This window comes from Lynx canadensis, chromosome A2 (assembly GCF_007474595.2).
Source record: "Lynx canadensis isolate LIC74 chromosome A2, mLynCan4.pri.v2, whole genome shotgun sequence".
Taxonomy (NCBI): Eukaryota; Metazoa; Chordata; class Mammalia; order Carnivora; family Felidae; genus Lynx; species Lynx canadensis.
The window spans coordinates 49,122,637-49,143,583 of NC_044304.2; the positions used below are offsets into that span (position 1 = coordinate 49,122,637).

Below are 20,947 nucleotides of genomic sequence, written 5' to 3' on the forward strand. Positions count from 1 at the left end.
CGCGGTGAGATGAAGCTCTGGATCTTTCCATGAGAATGCCCAGTTTCTACCATAGCAAAAAGCCTTTCCTAACAATATGGTGGTGCCACTTTCTTCCTAGAGTACATTAAAAACAAAGATGAGGGGCGCCTGGGTGGCACAGTCGGCTAAGCGTCCGACTTCAGCCGGGTCACGATCTCGCGGTCCGTGAGTTCGAGCCCCGCGTCAGGCTCTGGGCTGATGGCTCAGAGCCTGGAGCCTGTTTCCGATTCTGTGTCTCCCTCTCTCTCTGCCCCTCCCCCGTTCATGCTCTGTCTCTCTCTGTCCCAAAAATAAATAAACGTTGAAAAAAATTTTTTTTTTAAAAACAAAGATGATTCTTGGGACGCCTGGGTGGCTCAGTCGGTTAATCATCCGACTTCGGCTCTGGTCATGATCTCCGGGGTTTGTGAGTTTGAGCCCCGCATCGGGCTCTGTGCTGACAGTTCAGAGCCTGAAGCTTGCTTCAGATTCTGTGTCTCCCTCTCTCTCTTCCCCCTCCTCTGCTCTCTCCCTCTCTCTCTCTTTCTCGCTCTCTTAAAAAAAATGTTCTTTTATAAAGTTTGAATAGGTAGAATATGAATTAATGAGTGTTTTTATTGTAATATGGCAGCCCTGAAATTCTGTTTCATAGTCTAGTCATACTGCCTATGGTTTAAAAATAGAAGCTGAGTCTTAAAAAAGAAAAAGCCATTGAATGCTGCTACAGGATTCCTTGTGAAGCTCTTAATAGCCCCTCTACCTTGCTTACTTGACCCCCCCACCCCCCGCAGAACTGAAACCTGGCTCTTTTCTAATATCAAGAATTAAATATTCCTGTTTTTTTTTCCTAAAACGCTCTTTCCAAAAATTAGACAGGACAAATATATTTTAATGAACAAATAGTGTTTTAATAAGAAGGCTCTTTTAAAATTAGCTTATTCTATTAAGGTTTTAATAAGTAAAAAAATAATATTGTAGAGAATTATTCAATAAAAGCACCAGCCAGCTTGGTCTACAGAGTAAGCTTAGGAAACATGCAAATGGAATTTCACTAAAGAAAATATCCCTGCAGTGACAAAATTTTCACTTAGATAGAAAATGTCTATGGGGGGAAAAGAACAGATCTCTACTAGATACAAATGATACACCAAACAGTGTATTCTGCTTTTGTTTGAGTTCTGCCTTTGGCAGTAAGACAGCAACTAATTTGGTTTTATTTTAAAATTCCAGTGATTATAAGGTCTGCACATTCCCTGTGAAGTAGCTCACTGTCTACTAGAGCCAGACCCCAATTTTTCTTTGCCAATCACATGTGCTAGAGAACTTGAGCTGACAGGTGCTTTTTCATTGTTTCCTCTCTGAGCCAGGAGCAATGGAGTCCCAGCTGATATTCTGAGTCTGGGGCTTTCCTACTCTCTTTTACGAGCATTCCCAGGAGACAAGACAAGTGTTTCTGATCATTTGTTGTTTGAAAGTCCCTTTTCCTTCTGGAGCTACTTGCTATCCCTATTAGAATTTGAATTATTGGCTAATTGTCTAACAGTCTCAGAAGGTCTTCACATAGTAGATGCAGAAGTAAGAAAAAGTGTATTTGTTAGAATGTTTCATTGCAAGTAGTTGACTATGCAGGCAATATTGGCCAACCACTAAGGAAAGTTTATCATTTCATGTTCAAAATTCAGGGGTACGTTAGCACCAGTGTTGTTTAATTTGGTGACATCATTATCGTACTGTTAAAGAATGATTAATGAAGATCATTTAGATTATAGAAACTAACTTTAAACACTTCATGAACTAGACAGTCTCCTTTCAGAGAACCACAAAATGGGATGGAAGGCAGGAAGCTTTTTACAGGATAAAGAATAAACAACAAGGAAAAGACAAATAGAAAAGAACTGATAGTCTGGGGCCATATAGTCAATCTTGTTTGGGCCAAGAAGGCTCAGAGTTGGTTTGGCATTCTGAGACTGGCTAACTGAGTACACTGTGTGTCTGGTCAAGGGGAACTTGTTATAGGGGCACAGAACTTATCCAAGTTTGGTTTGCTGAGGTGACATCCTGAGCAGCAGTGGCTCCATCTTGGGCCCAGAAATTATTTCAGCACCATCAAAGACAAAAATTCTTTTTTTATCTATTGTTTTCTATCCTCAGGATATGGGCTTTTTTTCCCATAAGCTTGTCTTCATGGTTAAAAAGTGGCTGCTGCAGCTCCATACATCATGTTTGTACACATCAGAGTTCAAAGGCTAAAGACCATAGATCTCTTCCTTGTATCTCTTTTAAGAGCGAAGAACCACATTCCTAGGACTCGACATCAGGCTTATGTTTGCTTTCATTGCCCAGAACTACATTTCTTTCCTAAACAATTGATCTGCCTATCCATATAATCTATTTCAACATCTCTTCCCCATGAGCCAGCTACTGAGCAGACCTAGTATCCAATGACTATAAACAATGGTGTCCGGGAGGAAAATGCATCCTTAATCAGGGAATGTAGAACTGTATCTTCTAAAGAAGATGGCAGTAAACATCCTAGCCCGTTTTTCTAATCTTTCTGCACCTTCACTTTGGCTTTCCAGCTAAGGGAAACTTGGTTTTGTTGCAGCCATCAAAATAGAATAGAAATCTACATTCCTACTAGCCTCTGGCAAAGAAAATTGACACTATACTTGAATATTCATAGTCCTAAATGAGTATTCTCCCTTTAATAAGTATCCATGGGCATTTGCAGCTGACTGTTTATTCTAATGAAACAAGCCACTGAGTGTGTGTGGATGGGTATAGATATACACAAATCATATGTATAGCTTTAGAAGAATTCTCACTTACTAGAGCTTTTAAAGGTTACTTGGTATCTTCATTCAACACAATATATTTTCAATAATGATTTTTTTGGCAAAGCGAGTAAATTAGACTTTTGTTCATTTGGTGCAAGAGGCAACTTTGTTGCTGTAATATATACAATTAAACGGAGTTGAGATGTACTTTAAATGAAAATTGAAAACAAATTAAGTAATCAGTCAATGTAATGTTTGTGGTTATAGCTCTTGTATATATTTGGATAAGTTAAGGGTGGAAAAAAGCTGTTCAGCATTGCTGGGCATTTTATTTTATTCCAAGGGGAAAGAAGTAGCTGGCAACATTTGAAATTGGCTGTAAAATATTACAGATAATGATAATTTGTTTTTATATTTGTATGAGCCTTTCATCTATTCCCATAGATCAAGTTTAATCATATGGCATATTACTATCTACTAGTGTTAGAATTAGGCAATCTGAAGTTTAGCTAATGAAATATATTTATAGGTTGCTGGGTTTTGTTTGTTTTTTTTTTTTTTTTTTTTTTTTGGTTAATCTTTCTTACTAACCAGGAGTAGGACCTTTTAATTTGACATTTGGAAAAATTTGTATTAATAATAGCAATTTTTTAGGTTCCATCTTCTCGCAGTTTGACATTTGTAAAGTTAATGTGTATCTTTTTATCGCTTATTACAAATTATTTCCTTAATTTTATGACTTTGGGATGGCTGCCAGTGACTTACTGCCTCAAAAATCATGATGTTGAGAAAGAGATGATTATGTTTTATATTTAGTTAGATTTATTAGTACTGACTTGGGCTTTGTGCTGAGGCAAATGGGTTTACACAAGTCATCTGAAGATTTTTGGGTCTCTGCTTAAAGTTCAAATTCAACCATTACAAGGCTATGATAATTTATGAAGCTTAATCCCTGAGCCATTATTTTTCACAGTTAACTACATTTGTTTTAGATTTTGAATGTGGATCTTAACTCGGGTTTTGATGCAAGTATCACACCCTGCTATACATTGCATTCTGTTTTAATACAGTACTAAACTTCCAAGAGCAATAAATTAGTTTGCTTTCCCCCTCATCTCTTAAAATTATGCATTTTTAAAAAGTCTCAGATTTTCCGGTATTTTTCTATCCTATTTTTTTAGTCCAACTGTATTAAAAAGGTGTGGGGGATAAGGGGTGCCTGGGTGGCTCAGTCAGTTGAGCATCTGACTTCTGCTCAGGTCATGATTCATGGGCTATCAGTTGGTGCCCCATGGACTTTGTGCTGACAGCTTGGAGCCTGCTTTGGATTCTGTGTCTCCCTGTGTCCCTGCCCTTCCCCTGCTTGTGCTCTGACTCTCTCTCTCTCTTTCTCAAAAATAAACATTAAAAAAAAGGTATGGATAAATAAAAAAAATAAAACCATTAAAAAAATAAATAAAAATAAAATAAAATAAAAAAAAGGTATGGGGAATTTCAGCTAAATTTGTTCATTGGCATTTATTCTATGAATTAATTTTCTGACTTAATTAAAGTCATATTTAATTTATATTTTTTATTTAACTTATTTAATACATGTATTTTTCAGGACTGTTGATCACAAGTAACAGAAATGCCATTGAAAGTGTTTCAGCATAGCAGAATTTACTGGCTTGTATAATGGCACAGTCTAGGGAATTCATGCTTCAGGCATGGCTGTCTCAAGTAGCTCAAACAGGCTCCTTAGTAATCTCTCTTCTTCTCTTTCTCAGTAATGCTTTTCTTTTTGTTGACTTCTCTCTCTTAGAAACTCCTTCATTCTTATAGTCTTGCACACTGGCATCATTATATCCTACAAACTGCCAGTCCAACAAAAACGAGAGATTTTTATTACGTATAATCTCAGTAAAAATGAAATTAAATTCCTCCCCATTCTATAACAATCCCATCCCTGACCCATATTCTGTGGCTAGGAGGTTGGAATGTATCCATTTTTGACAAAGTGTGGTCCCTAGATAACCCCCAGAAACATCACCAAAGATTTGGTTAGAAATACTTATTCTCAGATCCCTTCTATACGCAGTCAAAAAATCCTACTGTGGGACCCAGCATACTGGGTGGTAAGGAACCCTCCTAGTGAAGCATTCTCAAGCTTGAGAACCCCTGCTGTACATTAACTGGCCAAGACTGGGTCATGTGAGCAACCCCTGGAACTTCAGTGTAAGTTTCATCTCACAGCAAGCATGTAGAAAAGAGTTCTGAGGAACCAATATCAGGAAAGAGGAAGAGTAGATGGTGTGCTGACAAGTAAGAGATCTCTGCTACAATGAAATTTCAGCCCGACACTACTTTTTCTTTGTTTCTAATGACATTATTTCTCAGAACACTGTTGATTATGAATTCCCCTCTAGAAAACCACTATTCTAATTAAAGCAAATCAACATTCATCCTCCTCTAGGATACGGTATTTTAGTTTTAAATTTCATCTCTAAATAGGTAGGTACGTGGCCAATGTTGAAAGGTTTCCAGACCATATTTTTTTTTATTCAAATGCTTACCAATTACTTAGATATGGCCAACTACCATTATATACCCTTCAGTAATGAACCTTATTACTCCTATGTGATAAATAATAGACTAAAATGAATTTGCTTCAAAATTTCTCATTGATAATGGCAGTGATGCCTACAGAATTTTAGGAAAGGTAGTCAACATTGCAATATCACCTAAAATAATTTTAAAACAAATTTTTAAAAAGCAGCTAGTAAGGGAGATGCATGTAACATTTCACATTACTTAAAATTTGTGTTTTGATTTATCATTTGTTAAAGATTTATTAAAGATCCAAAGGTAGTTGGGTTTTTTTTGTTCGTTTGTTTTGTTTTTTGTTTTTTCCTTTTAGTATATTCTTATTTGGAATGTGTAGGGTAGGTATAGGGAATATGTATTTTTTAACAGTTGCCACAGGGAATTTTTTTATTATCATTATTTCTTTATTTTGAGAGACAGAAAGAGCACGAGACGGCAAAGGGCAGAGAGAGAGAGGGAGAGAGAATCCCAAGCAGGCTCCATACTGATTTGGGGCTTGATCCACGAACTGTGAGATCATGACCTGAGCAGAAATCAAGAGTCTGGATGCTTAACCGACTGAGCCACCCAGGTGCCCCAACCACAGGGAAATCTTAAAATCAGGCATGTTTGGCATACTCCATAGTAGCAAAAAGTAAGGATGCTGTGGTGGAATAGTTGGGGTCAAATCTTGGTCTTAGTTCAAACTAACTGTAGGGAGGTGGGTAGTTCTTTAGCCTTGTCAAGTCTCAAATGCTGCTTCTATCACTGTTGTTGTTTCCTTCTCTCCCTTTTCTCTTAACTAATCTGCCAGTTACACCTTCTCATTTCTTATGCTGCAGATAGAGGACATGCAGTGGGGTAAAGGAGTCCGGGAGATCCCCCCCTCAGTGTGCACACTGCCATGCAAGCCTGGGCAAAGAAAGAAGACTCAGAAGGGAACTCCGTGCTGCTGGACCTGTGAGCCTTGTGATGGCTACCAGTACCAGTTTGATGAGATGACATGCCAACATTGCCCCTACGACCAGAGGCCAAATGAAAACCGAACCGGCTGCCAGGATATCCCCATCATCAAATTAGAGTGGCATTCCCCCTGGGCCGTCATCCCTGTCTTCCTAGCAATGTTGGGGATCATTGCCACCATCTTTGTCATGGCCACTTTCATCCGGTACAATGACACGCCCATTGTCCGGGCATCTGGGCGGGAACTGAGCTACGTTCTGTTGACTGGCATCTTTCTTTGCTACATTATCACTTTCCTGATGATAGCCAAACCTGATGTGGCCGTGTGTTCTTTCCGGAGAGTTTTCTTGGGCTTGGGTATGTGCATCAGTTATGCAGCCCTCTTGACAAAAACCAATCGGATTTATCGCATATTTGAGCAGGGCAAGAAATCAGTGACAGCTCCCAGACTCATAAGCCCAACATCACAGCTGGCAATCACTTCCAGTTTAATATCAGTTCAGCTTCTAGGAGTTTTCATTTGGTTTGGTGTTGACCCACCCAACATCATCATAGACTATGATGAACATAAGACAATGAACCCTGAGCAGGCCAGGGGAGTTCTCAAATGTGACATTACAGATCTCCAAATCATTTGCTCCTTGGGATATAGCATTCTTCTCATGGTCACATGTACTGTGTATGCCATCAAGACTCGGGGTGTCCCAGAGAATTTTAATGAAGCCAAACCCATTGGATTCACTATGTACACGACATGTATAGTGTGGCTTGCCTTCATTCCCATTTTTTTTGGCACTGCTCAGTCAGCGGAAAAGGTAAGTGAAAATGCACACCACACCACACATTCAAAATATGTCTGTTTTTGTAAATATTGAAACCAAATTGATTGTATAAAGCAAGAAGTTTTATATCCTGAATTACTAGGCTTCAGTGCTACAGGAATCTAAAATCTGCAGGGAACTGTGCCACATTCATTTCACTGGAAACCAACAAGAGGTAGCTTTTTCAAGTTAATTTGTGATGGAATTATTCAGTGTAGCAAGAGCTCATCCAGGATAAAATCATGCAGTCTGTCCAAATATAATCTTCCTATTCATTCATTACCCGCCCTCTCTTCTTACACATATATTTCCTTGGGATAGGAGAAAAAGGCCACAATGCTTCACTGGGATGAAGATGGTCATTACTAGCTCTCTCTGTCTTGTTAGTGACTTTCTAGGTTTTCACCGTGGATTGGACCTAGTTTGTGAGCAACACAACATACTAGAAGTTCCATTTGCATATTATATATATATATATATATATATACACACACACACACACACACACACACATATATATGATATATATTTCATACATATTCATCCACTATATATTTATGTGTGTGTGTATATATATATACATGCATATACATGTACATATATACATACCTACATATATGCACACACACATACACACACACATATATACACACACATATATAGTGGATGCAAATAGGAGAGTTTTGGTTATCACTGTATCCTGGGCTCCCTAAAGCTAGATATACATCTGTCACATCAAGTGATTCAGAGTGATATGAGAGACTCAACTTTCTAGCCATGGGAGGGACAGTATGTTGTACAGCAGGTGTCATCAAACTGTGGAAACTCAAAGTTGGCAAAATTAGTGGACCCTAATATGTTGGTCCTAGATATGGTTAGTGTGCATTCTACCCCCCCCCCATATAGTTATACAGTTTTATGAGTCTGTAGTTAGGCAGCCCTAATGTGTTGATTCTTAAAGCAATTAATATATGTCTAGCTGTAGGTTCAACAGGCATGCAATTAGGCACTGCTAAAGCCTTGATTCTACATGAGATTCCTACACATCTTTTATACTCACCTGGATTTGGTTTTTTGTGTATGCAAATTGGGCAGTTCTAATATGGTGATCTTAATAAGATGTGCTGTCCTTCATTCCTTAAAGTCATCTCTGGCATGGCGGTACAGCTAAAGCCAGAACCAAGACCTAGAGCACTAAATGGAACACTGTATAAGAGAGGGCATGCGTATAGCTTGATTAGAAGTGAAAATGTAGGGAGTGTAGCCTGATTCTGTGTTACTTTGTAGGAGTCTCTGAAGCATTCAAGGACTTAGTGCCCTAAATGAGGAAAACAAGGATTGAAGTAGGAATCTCTACAAATTCACAAATCTGTGCCTCTAGGAATTCATTGAATCTGAATTTTTCATTATTACTTCTCTTCTCATATAATCCTGTAAATTATTAATGACCTTTGACTGGTGTTCCAATGGAGAAGATGTCTCTCATCTAAATTGTGTGATTCAGAAGCCATCAGTTTGGACTGTGTGGGGTTTGGGGTTTTTTTGTTTATTTGTTTTTAATGAGTATCTCTAAAACCACAGAGAATTCTGAAACCAAGGACAGTGAATGGTTCCAGATATGATTTTAGTCATGAATGTCTTAGAGGAAGTTCTAAAATACATGCTCAACAAGCATAGTATGTTTCCAACAGTATGTTTCAAATTCATAATGCATGTTTACTGTCTGTGAAACCAACCTGAATTGCATTTTATTGCTTCTATCTATCCCTGGGCCAAGGGAATAGTAAAATATGAGTTAGGGTAGTGAAACGCAATAGAGAGAAAAAGGAAAAGAATTTCCCAAATGTATGCTAGTAAGTTGATAACCATTGAACTTTTTATGGGAAATGATGTGTATTATCAAAGCCTATGAAGATAATAATTATTTTTTATTAAAACAAACACAAATCCCTATGTAACAGGCTAAAAACATTAAATCCTTTTCTTATAAATTTATTGTTGGGGAATATAAAAGGCAGGAGTACCTGCAGTTTTATAGATGGTCCCTGTTGTAATGATATTTGACAATTCAAGTCTCTACCCTTTAATTTGTCATTTCTAGCCCTTTCTGGTCATGACTGTGAATCCTTTCTGTAAGATCACGGGTATAGTAGACTCATTTAAATACCTGAAAGTGATATAGGGCTTCAGGAATTGAATTCACTGGTTCCAGTTGTTCTGTAAGACTTTGAGCTGGTTGAACTGAACTACAGCAATAAGTAGGCTGTCTTTAAGCAGTGTGCTTTGTATCCTAGAGTTTTGAAGGCATGTATGTTTTTCTTTGTATACTCTCAATGGTTTGTGATGTCTTACATGGTTGATTGGCACAATTAAAGGTACTAAATTGCCAAATGGGAACAGTGAATTTTATATGGAAATTCACACATCTTAAAGATAGGCATATGGCTAGAGAAGCATGAGTGATAAATTTAAAATATTTTTTGTACATGAAACCATGGAATTTAAATTGTGGAAGGCGGCAAATTGACAAATGCAACAGAGATCACAGAAAAAGGCATCATTGCCAAGCTAAAAATATTCAGAATCACAGCCCTTCCATTTCTGTTTAGATTGAAGAGTCTAAGTGTTTAAGTGAAAGAATTCCATTGTAACAAAAATAAAGGATTAGGCGGTGATTTCAGTAATAACTATTTACTGTTTTAGGAAATTGAAATCATTTTGATTATGATAAGGATATCTTTGTGAAGTTTCTCATCAGTTGAGTTCATTAGCACAGCACAAAGGATGAGAAATGTTTATTTTCTCGTGAAATATCAACCCTCAGTATATTTTTGCTTTTGTGAAGAAGGATGCAGGAGATTAAAGTTATCTTGTTTTATTGTTGCTAACCCTGTGATTATGAGGATCATGCAACAAGGTTAGGCATGATGAAGGAGGTAAACTTGAGCCATAAGAGAATGATCCCTGGTTTTAGGAATTTCTGTTTAGGTCACTGAGATGATTCAAGGAAACACTGGAAATAATAGAGTTATAGAAATGTGGGAACTAGCTGGTCTAGTCAAGTGTGGTAATGTCCCATTGCTATATACTGGCAATGGCTACTGGAGGACTAGATTGTTTGCCATGAAAAAAAAAGTCTTTGTTTATGGCTTATCTATCTTTTTTGCATGCCTCCTGGAAAAGAGCTTGGTTCATACAGGGAGGATACAATTTACCCTGTCAAAATAAGAGAAACCCTGTAGAAGTTAGGTTTATCCAAATCTTTTTAACCAGTTGTCAGGAGAGCTTTCTAGGTAAGCCAGTGTTTTTTTGTTTTTTGTTTTGTTGGGTTTTTTTTACACATGGATGAGGAGAAAACCTTTACACCACTTGGCTCTGCAAAGGCAAAGTAGACCTTGATATAAATGGAGTGGAGTCAGAGGGTCTCAGAGGTCTTCCCCTCTGTGCATATGTATTTGTTTGGGGAGCAAGGTGGGGAGAGGAAGAGAAGGAAAAGCATTGAGGCATTTTATGTTCAGGGAAGAATGATGGAAAAAGAGCAGTGGCTGAAAGGAAGGAGTATGTCCTGTAATGCGGCCCACAGGCCATTCTTCATATATCAGAACAGAATCGCAAAGATTATAGCACTTAAGTAATAAGATTCTTTGGTTTTCACTGAAGCATTATTCCATGAGGTGACAGAAGAGGGCTACTGCTAGTAATCTCTGAACCAACTCAGGATCCTTAATTCCATGGTTCTTAAAATTGTGTGTATGATAATCCCCATTGGAACTTGTCTTTAAAAATATTCCCAACTGGTTCAATAGGGCAGTGGGATGGGCATAGAACTCTAGACTTCTTAACAAGCATGCTGGAAGTATGTCAGCACAAACCAAGCATGCTTCTGAAAACTACCTGAACATTTTCTTCCTAATCCACCGAACATGTCATATAAATATTTCCTGATCCCTATTTTTAGAGCCTTTAAGAATAAATTAATTCTCATCTCAAGCAACTGGGAGGTCCAGAGATCAAGGAACCAGGAGATCAGAAAGACATTATTCAGAGTCAGAGACAAAGTTTAGACTCAGGAGGTCTGAATGAAGTGTCAACTTGTAAGCTTTGGCTAGAGACCTTAAAAGTCAGGACCAAGACATTGACCCTGCAACCAGAGATAGCAAAGAGACAGGCAGAAAGAAATGTCCACGAGTGTTTCTAGAGGATTTAGACATAAGGCAACATTTTGATCTTCCACATGTGACAGAGCCCCAGAATCTGAACACAGAGTGAACTAATCTAGGACTGACATTAAGGATCAGAAATATTTGGCAGGTAGGTAAATATTTCCTAATCTGTGCCCTGGGCAGACAGTGGTAATCAATTATGGCGAGCTTTCTCTAAACTCAGGTGTGGTCTTAAAATCCTTATCAACACAGTCATTAGGCAGCCACTACCAGTAAGTCAGAACTGGCAGGAATGTGAAATCCATGTGTCATTTCCCATTATTACTGGACACTGACAAATGACCTTTGATATCTCTGCCAACTCAGCTGTTTGTTGTCCTTGTGCAAGAGCCATTGGGTGGCTTTCATTAGAATATATCTGCTTAAATATAAAGAATACTCAGGAAAATGGGAGTGTGCTTGAATTAGTCTTTATCTTGTCTCTGATTATACATCTCTAAGTTTTCAAAGGCCATACAGAAAGGAACAGTCCTAGCTCCCTTTGGGAGTCATATATTAGTTTATGCCTCTGCCCTATTTGATTTGATTAAGATTTTCTCATGGTCTTTGAGCACTTGCTCCACCAATTGTGAAATAACCTACTATGTCCCTAGTATTCTGTGAAGGACTGGGGAGGAGAGGTGAAGAAGGCACCATGTTCTTCAGTCAGGAACTCAAAAGCTAGTGATCAACAGAGATGTTCAAACCAACTTTGAATAGTGTGAGGCACGCTACAGTTGTCAGACGAGGACTGAAGGACAGGCACCCCAGAAACAAGAACTCTACTTCTGATTCATGGAGGAGTGACATGGACTGAAGTTACCAGGCAGAGGAAGCGCTGTGACAATCCAGTGAGAAATTATATCCCATGTAAAAAAGTAGGGAGTGGTGTTTTCAACACTTGATGTGTAGAGAGAAGAGACAGATTGCACTTAAGGCGACTTTGACTCTTGCAAATATGAGGTGTAAGAATAAAATTTAATAAAATCACATTTTATGGGAAAACTTTACAACAGTGTGAACCCCAACATTCCATTCTCAAATTAAACTTTTGGCAAGAATCCCATCTTTCAAAGTGATGGACCAAGTTAATTTTAAATACTCTAGCTTGTAAGCTGAAATACCCGCTTTTCCTTCTTAGGGTGAAATATTCCCCTCTGCGTATGTTGAATTATGCAAAGTCTTCTCTCTAATGCAATTCTCCCCTCTCTAATGTTGTGGGCCTGGGCCCTGTGACAGAGATAGTGATGCGGTGAAGAGAAACAAATCCAAATTACGGAGGACTGTGTTTGGATTCTATTTCTGTAAGCCATGGAGAGCCAACAAAAGGTTTATGAAGGTGGGAGGAACATGAACATAGGGTATTTTGGAATGTGAATTCCAGGGATCCAGGGACAGTGCTTGAGGATGAGTAAAGGTGTAACTGCTGGTGTTAAGAAAACTAAGTAGCTATTGTAATAGATTGACAAAAGATGGTGCTCATTTAAAGAAGGTCTGAGGGAATAGAAAAGATAAAACAGGTTTGAAAGCTACTTTGAACACTTTGAACCTTAAAAGAGTAAGGGAATATAATATGCCTTACCTTTCCTTTTGTGTTATGCTGCTTTGTTACTGGAATAGAGATATGCTTATAGGTACTTTGTTTCTTTTTTGGAATTCGCAAATAGCATTGCCCACTATTCCATGTTTGAGTTTTGTTTTGTTTTGTTTTGTTTTGTTTGTTTGTTTGTTTTCTAACAGCAACTAAATAAGGAAAGAAGGAGGACTCCCTCCCATTATTCTGTCTTCTATATACAGTCATGGCTAACAGTCTGATAACAGCTTCTGGATATGTAAATACACCAGATTCATACACAAATGTAGATGTATTTTAAAACAAAAATTCTGACTTTCTTTTCTGGAAGGCTTGGTAGAACCTCCACCTTGCCTGGAAATACATATTGAGAGAAGTGTCCCAGTGCTTAGCTTCCCTTGAGGCCCTTTGTGCACTCATGCTGTGATGGGCAAGGGGGCCAGTGGTTGAGGTCTTGCTTCTGTTGTTTAGTTTTGTCTGTTCAAATTTATAGTAGAAGCATATGGAACAATCTCCTTTCTGCTTCCTCCTGTGACCCTCATGATAACTGAGCTTCTCTCCAAACAGCCCTCTGAAACCAGCTGTTTGCACGTCTGGTGTTAGTCAGTGGCTTGGGATAGTGCTGTCCTATACTCCCCTCCTGAAGCTAATTTTGGGTGCAGTCACCTAGGATAATGGGAGTTTTCACCATCTTAGTCCCTTCCTTTATCTGGAATAGCTAGTTCAGCAGGTAAATGCAAGAGCCGTTGTAAAACTGAACTGAGTGAGACTAACAAGGAAATAACTTACTATATTAAAACAAAGTCCCCACCATTCAAGGTTTAAACAGAGAAGTGCTCAAGAAAGAGAAATTGCTGCTAAAGGGAAAAACTAAGCAAGTCTTGAATCGGTCCCCTGTGAAGTGTACTGGAGAGCCTAGCTTTCCCATGAAAGTGTCTTTTAAAATTTTTTTTTTCAACGTTTTTTATTTATTTTTGGGACAGAGAGAGACAGAGCATGAACGGGGGAGGGGCAGAGAGAGAGGGAGACACAGAATCGGAAACAGGCTCCAGGCTCCGAGCCATCAGCCCAGAGCCTGACGCGGGGCTCGAACTCCCGGATCGTGAGATCGTGACCTGGCTGAAGCCGGACGCTTAACCGACTGCGCCACCCAGGCGCCCCGAAAGTGTCTTTTACTGTGAGAGCTTAGCCTCCAAGAGACACCAGTCACAAGGATGCAGACCTCACTTTTATAACTAGTAGTGGGATGTTCAGAGAAATCCCTGTTGATTGGCATCTCTCAAGCATCACAGGCTACCTATCGTTTTCAGAAACAACTCTTCTTAAAGCATGGGAAATCATAGCAGAACACAGTCTGCTGATGAGCAGTTGAGGGCCTGCCAAATCCAGGTTTGGGGTCCTAAGATACCTATAGTGCAGAGCCTAACACCGGTCTACTTAGTGTTTTGTTCAGGTCCCAGATGCCCTGTGGTCCTATAAGACGGTTCCTCCGTCACCCATCATGCTGTGGTGCTCTGGACCTATTTAATTGTACCTTGTGACTGTGTCATTTAACCTTTGTGGTCCTAGGTTCTTCCATCTGTAGTCATTCCTACTTGTAGATTTATGTAAGAGAAAATGAGAACTTTAAATTGCTTAATACAGTGTTCATAAAACTGATGATAACATGGGCTGGTAAAGATGTGGAATAACTGGAACTCTCATGTGCTTCTAATGGGAATGTAAAAGTTAGTCAATCACTTTGGAAAATAGTTTGGGAGGTTCTTAAAATATTAAGCATACACCTATTGTACTATGCTAGCTATTCCTCCTATCTCTTTACCCATGAGAAATGAAAAAATATGTCCACACAGATTTGCATATAATTTTTTGTATGTTTAATAGTCAAAAAATTGGAACAACCCAAATGCCCATCAATAGCTGAATAGATGAACAAGTCATGGTCAGGAGATAAAATGGAATACTACTCTGAAGTAAAAAGCAATAGATTATTGATCTGTCCAACAGCATGGATAAGTCCCAAATAATTATGCTCAAAGAATACAGGCAAAAAGAGTATGCACTATATAATTACACTTATACCAAAATAGTTTTAACATTGGAATTAATCTTTAGTGAGAGAAAGCAGATCATTTGTTGGCTGGGGATGGGTGGGGGGCTGAAGAATTACAAAAGAACACAAGGAGCTTTACATATTAATAAAAGCTGTTAAAAATCTCCTTGCTAGAAACCCTCTTCTTTGCTCTTCCTCTTTTCTTGAGCCTTACTCATTAAGTGCTTTTATTATACCTAGTGGCCTATTTGCACAGTACTGAAACTATAAATTGCATTGGCAATAAGGCCACAATTGTACAGATGGGTTACAGTAGAAGAGCACTTCAAACACTTTCTAGCACATGGTAAATGCTCAGTAAAGGAGAACTGTATCCTTCCACCCTAGGCTCACCTTAGCAAAAATTTCTTTCTAGGTCAAGGCAGGAGAGTCTGCAGAAGGTAACATAGTCCTGTATTTGGGGAAACTGAAAGTAGAGGAGTTAGTATGAATTAGCAGGATGACAGGATCTAACTCTGAAGAGGCAGGTAGAGGTGAAATCTTGAAGGACCCCGCATGCTTGATTTTGTTTATAAGGCAAGCAGGGGAAAGCGGTCATCAATGAATTTTAGGGCAGGGATGTGTGTGACATGTTCGATTTATGCTTTCAAAAGATTACTCTTTCCTTATGAGTAAGCATTTGCATGATAGTTGTGATATTGTGATTTATAATAAGAAATGTGCATTTACTCTTTGTTCCATTTCTGGCACAGAGCTTCTACTACCTCTGGAATTTCCAAAGAGATGAAAGCAATAGGGTGTCCTTTTTATGTTAATGAGGTGACTTTTTGGACCCTACTGAAGGATGGAGTCTGGTTACTAGGAGAGCCAACCATGTGATTAGAGAGTTGGAACTTTCAGTCCCACTTCCTGGCCCCTGGGAAGGACTGGAGGTTGAATGGATTGCCACTGACCAATGATTTAATCAATAATGCCTATGTAATGAAGCCTCCATAAAAACCCAAGAGGACAGGGTTTGGAGAGCCTCCAGGTTGATGAATACTTTAAGATTTGGGGAGAATAGCATGCTCTGAGGGCAGGGAATCTCTGCTCCCTTTTCCAGTACCTATTCACTATGCATCTCTCTCATCAGGCTGTTCCTGAGTTATATCCTTTTATAAAACACACACACACAAACACCAAACAAGCAAACAAAAACACCCAGTAATGTAGTAAGGAAGATATTTTTGCATTCTGTTAGCTACTCTAGCAAATGAATTCAAGCCTAAGGAGAGTGTTGTTGGAACCTCTAATCTATAGCCAAAGGTGGTAAGCACAGGTGACAACATGGACTCGAGACGGGCATCTGAAGTGTGGGTGGGAAGGTGCCGTCTTGTGGTACTGAGCCCTTAACCTGTAGAGTCTGATGCAATCTCCAAGTAGAGAGTGTCAGAATTGGGTAGAATTGTAGGACACCCATCAGGTTTCAAAGCTTCGCTTGGTGGTGAGGGGGAAAAAATCCAGACACGAGAGCTGAATGCACAACCTTAATATGTGAAATTCTACCCTGGGGAGATAGACAGTGGTTACCAGTGATGATTTAAATGGACTTTCCTTATGTTTAGGCTTTTATTTATTAATTTTTATTTTTTATTTTTCCTATGTTTAGAGTTTTAGATCCATGATAGTACAGTATACAACTCAAAGGATAAGGATGACTGAGAACAGTCTCTTAGAGAAAAACATTGGATCAGAGCTGCAAACCACTTGTTCTTCCCTTTACTTCCCATTTAGTAAAGGAGCCAAACAAACCTCCCACATCTGGGAGTAATACCTCGGATCTGAAAATTATGATCCTGCTCCCTTCCCTGCTCCAGAAGATGGCTGGTGGGGAGGAAACTTGGAACACTGCATCCAGTCTATATCCTCTGTCCCCAGGTAGAGAGGTACCCACAGGAAAGACTACACCACAGTGGTAGTTGATTTATATTATTGGTATTGGTGAGAATACTTTGAAGTATTCTTTGAAGAGGATATACTCTAAATACTGTACTGTACTATACACAGTCTTCCTTGTTTTGGCTATCATCAGTGTGTTGCCACCAGTCTAGCTTTTTCCAAGGATAATTAATGGGTCTTTGGCTTTTGAATTGTAAGGAGTTCCTAATGAGTAAAGCTGACTGGCAGCTGACTGGCAGTTGGATCTTAGAATCAGGATGCATGCCAACTGCTGTGGAGTTGCACACCCTCAGATGGCCAGGTTTGTTAACCTGTACTTTGGTAGCATTCTACCCTAGTTTGGTGTCACATTTGGCCCTCTAGGTCTGACTGAGTTTGGCCATAAAACCATGGGGAAGTCAGTGCATCAAGAAGTGAGCAACCTCAAATTTTACACAATGATCTAATTACAGACTTCAGAGAGGGCCCATGTGAATTCCTCTACTCTGAAAAAAAGTCACACTTTCCTATTTAGGTCTCGTGTACATGGAGTTGTTGGGGAAGAGAAGGGTATACAGTCAACCGAGAAATTACAAGGCAAGGCTGAGAGTATACTGTATCAAGGAATGTAAAGGACAAATCAATACCACTAACTTAGCAATTCCTTGAGATTCTCAAATATCTCTATATATTCAAAGGAGGAACCTTAGGCACAATGGGTTATCCATAAAAATCTGTTTGATGGGCAACTGAGTTCCTGAAACAAGAAGTCCCATTTTCCTTCTTGTATTGCAGGCTCTCCAATTTCACTTGGAACTTTGATGTGATAGCACTTTTCTGATTTGTCACTTTCAGGAAGTTGATAGTGTTTCCAATGAGGCTTGATTTATGTATAAGAAGTCAGTCATTCATACCTGGGAGATTCTGGCTAACAAACCTAAAACCCCAGATCAGTTTGTGATGATTGGGTTTTAGCATCCAAGACTAGATATTTAAGCTAGCTAAATCTTCCAATTCTATACAGTCCATTGTGTTTCTCTGGTAACCTTCCCAGTCCCCTGTCAAATTGACTCGGTTGGAACACCATGGCCAAATGGCATTGTTGATGAGGCAAGGGCTGCTGTCTGCTGCTGGACCAAACACCAGATGAGTAGAGTGTTTCATTTTGACTCAGAAATAAGATAATTATCTCTTGGTTTAATGTTCCAGATTTTAAGATGGAGAAGTATCCTGTTCATTTGTTCATTTTCCTTCCTTCCTTCCTTCCTTCCTTCCTTCCTTCCTTCCTTCCTTCTTTTCTTTTCTTTTCTTTTCTTTTCTTTTCTTTTCTTTTCTTTTCTTTTCTTTTCTTTTCTTTCTTTCTTTCTTTCTTTCTTTCTTTCTTTCTTTCTTTCTTTTTTCTTTCTTTCTTTCTCTCTCTCTCTTTTTAAGAAATTTAACTGAGAGCCAAGGGGCCACATGGATAATTCTAATATGCATAGTGAAATTCATTCTAATTCCTCATTTCTTTTTCCCAGAATCTTTGCTATGTGGACATAGATAAGTGTTTTATCAGACTTTGGCACTTGTGTATAAGTTTCAAAATTGGGATATTACCCAGTGAAATTGTAGTGGGGAACAGGCTCAGAATCTTCAGATTTTCCATTGTTGAAAATATGGCACAAACACTAATAAACAACAAACAGAGGCAAACAACTGACAGGAAATGAAACAGATACTGTAGGAATGCTTATGGCAGAAGAGACGCGCCTTCTGATTCCAGTGCTAGAGCTGTGCGAATGATTGGTGAGTGAGCTCATTAAATTTTAGATCCTAATAAAGAGCTTTGGGAAATGGAAGGAGCTATTGTTTCATTTTGTCATAGAAATCCAGTTTCCCACTACAGCTGTTAGGAAAGGAAAATGTGAGGAAATGATTCCTTAACGGTGATGCTGGCAATCATTCTACCTGACACAAAAGCACTGGTGTCTGTAACAGGTCCTCAGGTGCCTAAAATTGAAAATCGTCTCTCTAACGTGTCTGTGCACTTCCATTCAGCTTTATGTTCCAACTGATCGCTTGTCTTATAATCAACAGTCAATTTTTTGATCCAGTGCTTCCCATTGCACTGGTCTAAAAATACCAGGTTAGTAGATGTACTGAAATAGCAAATATGAAAGATTTTTGTTCCCCATAATAACACTATCTTTATTTTTATTTTTTTCCAGTGCCTACCACCCCAGAGCTAGAGAGAGTGTTTTCAAATAGTTTATCTTTTAGAATAGCCTTTGTTACTTAGCAATTGATTTTTAATTGCCTGTAACATGCCAGGTCCTGAGACCCCAACAGCTGGGATTCATATCCCTCTTTTTTTTTATTTCTATGTATATTGATTGTCCTTACATTTCAATACATATGTACATTGTACTTTTCTAAAATATGTGTGTTTCCATCACCGTCCCAAACAATTCAGGAAATTTAGCATGATTTAACTTCTCTTTGATATGCACCAACTCCTGTCTTACTCATAGTTTTGGCCATTGAGTAAGTATACCAGTTCATATAGTTTGTACTTTTTATATTTTGTTTAAAATTTTTAATTATTTTTATAAGTATCAAAATTATACATATATAAATGTCAATAATTTTTTTAAAACTTGCAACAAAAATAATAGCATTCATCACCTTTTTTTTCCATTTCCAAATACCCCTCATTAGAGAAAACTATGTCTAATATTTTTCAATGTTTTTTTTGGGGGGGTGGTTTGGATATCCCTCTCCTTAAAAAAATTCTCTAGTGACTTTCCATTTATATTAATGGTGGTAATATTATTATGAATATTAGTATTGCCTCTCTGTCACCATCCAAACTATAGCATTTAAACTCTTCCTTAGAAGCTATGAGATTTAGAACAAGGGTCACAAACTGTGGCTGGCAGGCCAAATCCAACCAGCTGCTTGTTTTCATAAATAAAGTTTTATTGGAACATAGCCACGTTCATTCATTTACATACTGCCAATGGCTGCTTTCGTGCTCCAAGGACAGAGTTCAGCAGTTGTGGCAGAGATCATACGGCCTGCAAAGCAGATAATATTTATAACCTGGACTTGTACCAAAAAAAGTTCGCTGCTTCTGCTTTAGATGATGAGATGCCTTCCTATCTTTCTGACCCTCATTTCCTATGCTTCTCATGCCCACTTATATCCCTTCATCTTGCTGAAGGGACTTATGCCAGTCCCTGAACATACTGAGACCATTTTCTTCCCAGGAACTTTACACGGGATGTACCATCTGTCCAGGATTCTGTAACCTAGAACTTTTCTTTCTCATCATTCAGATTGCAGCTTCTAGACTTCTCTGTGAGGGGTCTTTACACTCTTGCATCTCAGGTAACGTTCTCTCCAACCCATTTGTATCCTATTTCTTCCTGTCTTTCATCAGTAACTAGTGTCAGTAATTGTTTTGCTCATGTACTTTTTGCCTGCATGTCCTTATAAATATAAGTACCTTGAGTGTAAGTACTTAGTTTACTCTGGATCAGTAGGGCCCCCAACGGTGACTGGCATATAGCAAATGCTCAGTAAATCTCAGTGGGTGGGGGATAAATGAATGAATCTATTCTGGAGGAAGATGCAACCCCTGCCTTCAATATAAAACCATCAGAAAGTAGCTTTATAGCAAGAAATGAGAGAGATTGGTCTTCCTGGAGCAGTATGTCTATGAAGACTGCACAGACAAGGCAAATTTTCAAGCATGATCATGCATTCTTAGATAGATAGAGGCTTTCTAAACTGAAGGAACTGATTGGGGAAATTATTTATTAAAACTAATTAATGATTAATATATAAAATATATCCAACCTCAAACCAGTTTTTAGTCTTCAGAATAGTAAAAATGAAAAAAAAAATCCAGTAATACACATGGTGGTGAGGGAAAATGTATATTCTTATTAAATACAAATGGATGATAAAATCTATTTTTCCTTTCTCTAATTGACATATATTTGACATATAATATTGTGTAAATTTAAGATATACAACATGTTAATTTGATATGCTTATCTGTTGTAATATGATTGCTATTGTAGCAATAATTA

General features: G+C 38.5%; 1 protein-coding gene across 1 annotated transcript in view; it reads left to right on the forward strand.

Annotated features, from left to right (window-relative positions):
- The window catches only part of GRM7 (glutamate metabotropic receptor 7), an 822,804-nt gene that overhangs the window by 705,741 nt on the left and 96,116 nt on the right, over positions 1 to 20,947 (forward strand). Inside the window, 1 exon segment of the mRNA XM_030307293.1 lies at positions 6,185 to 7,120. Within this exon segment, the coding sequence (XP_030163153.1) occupies positions 6,185 to 7,120 (936 nt within the window).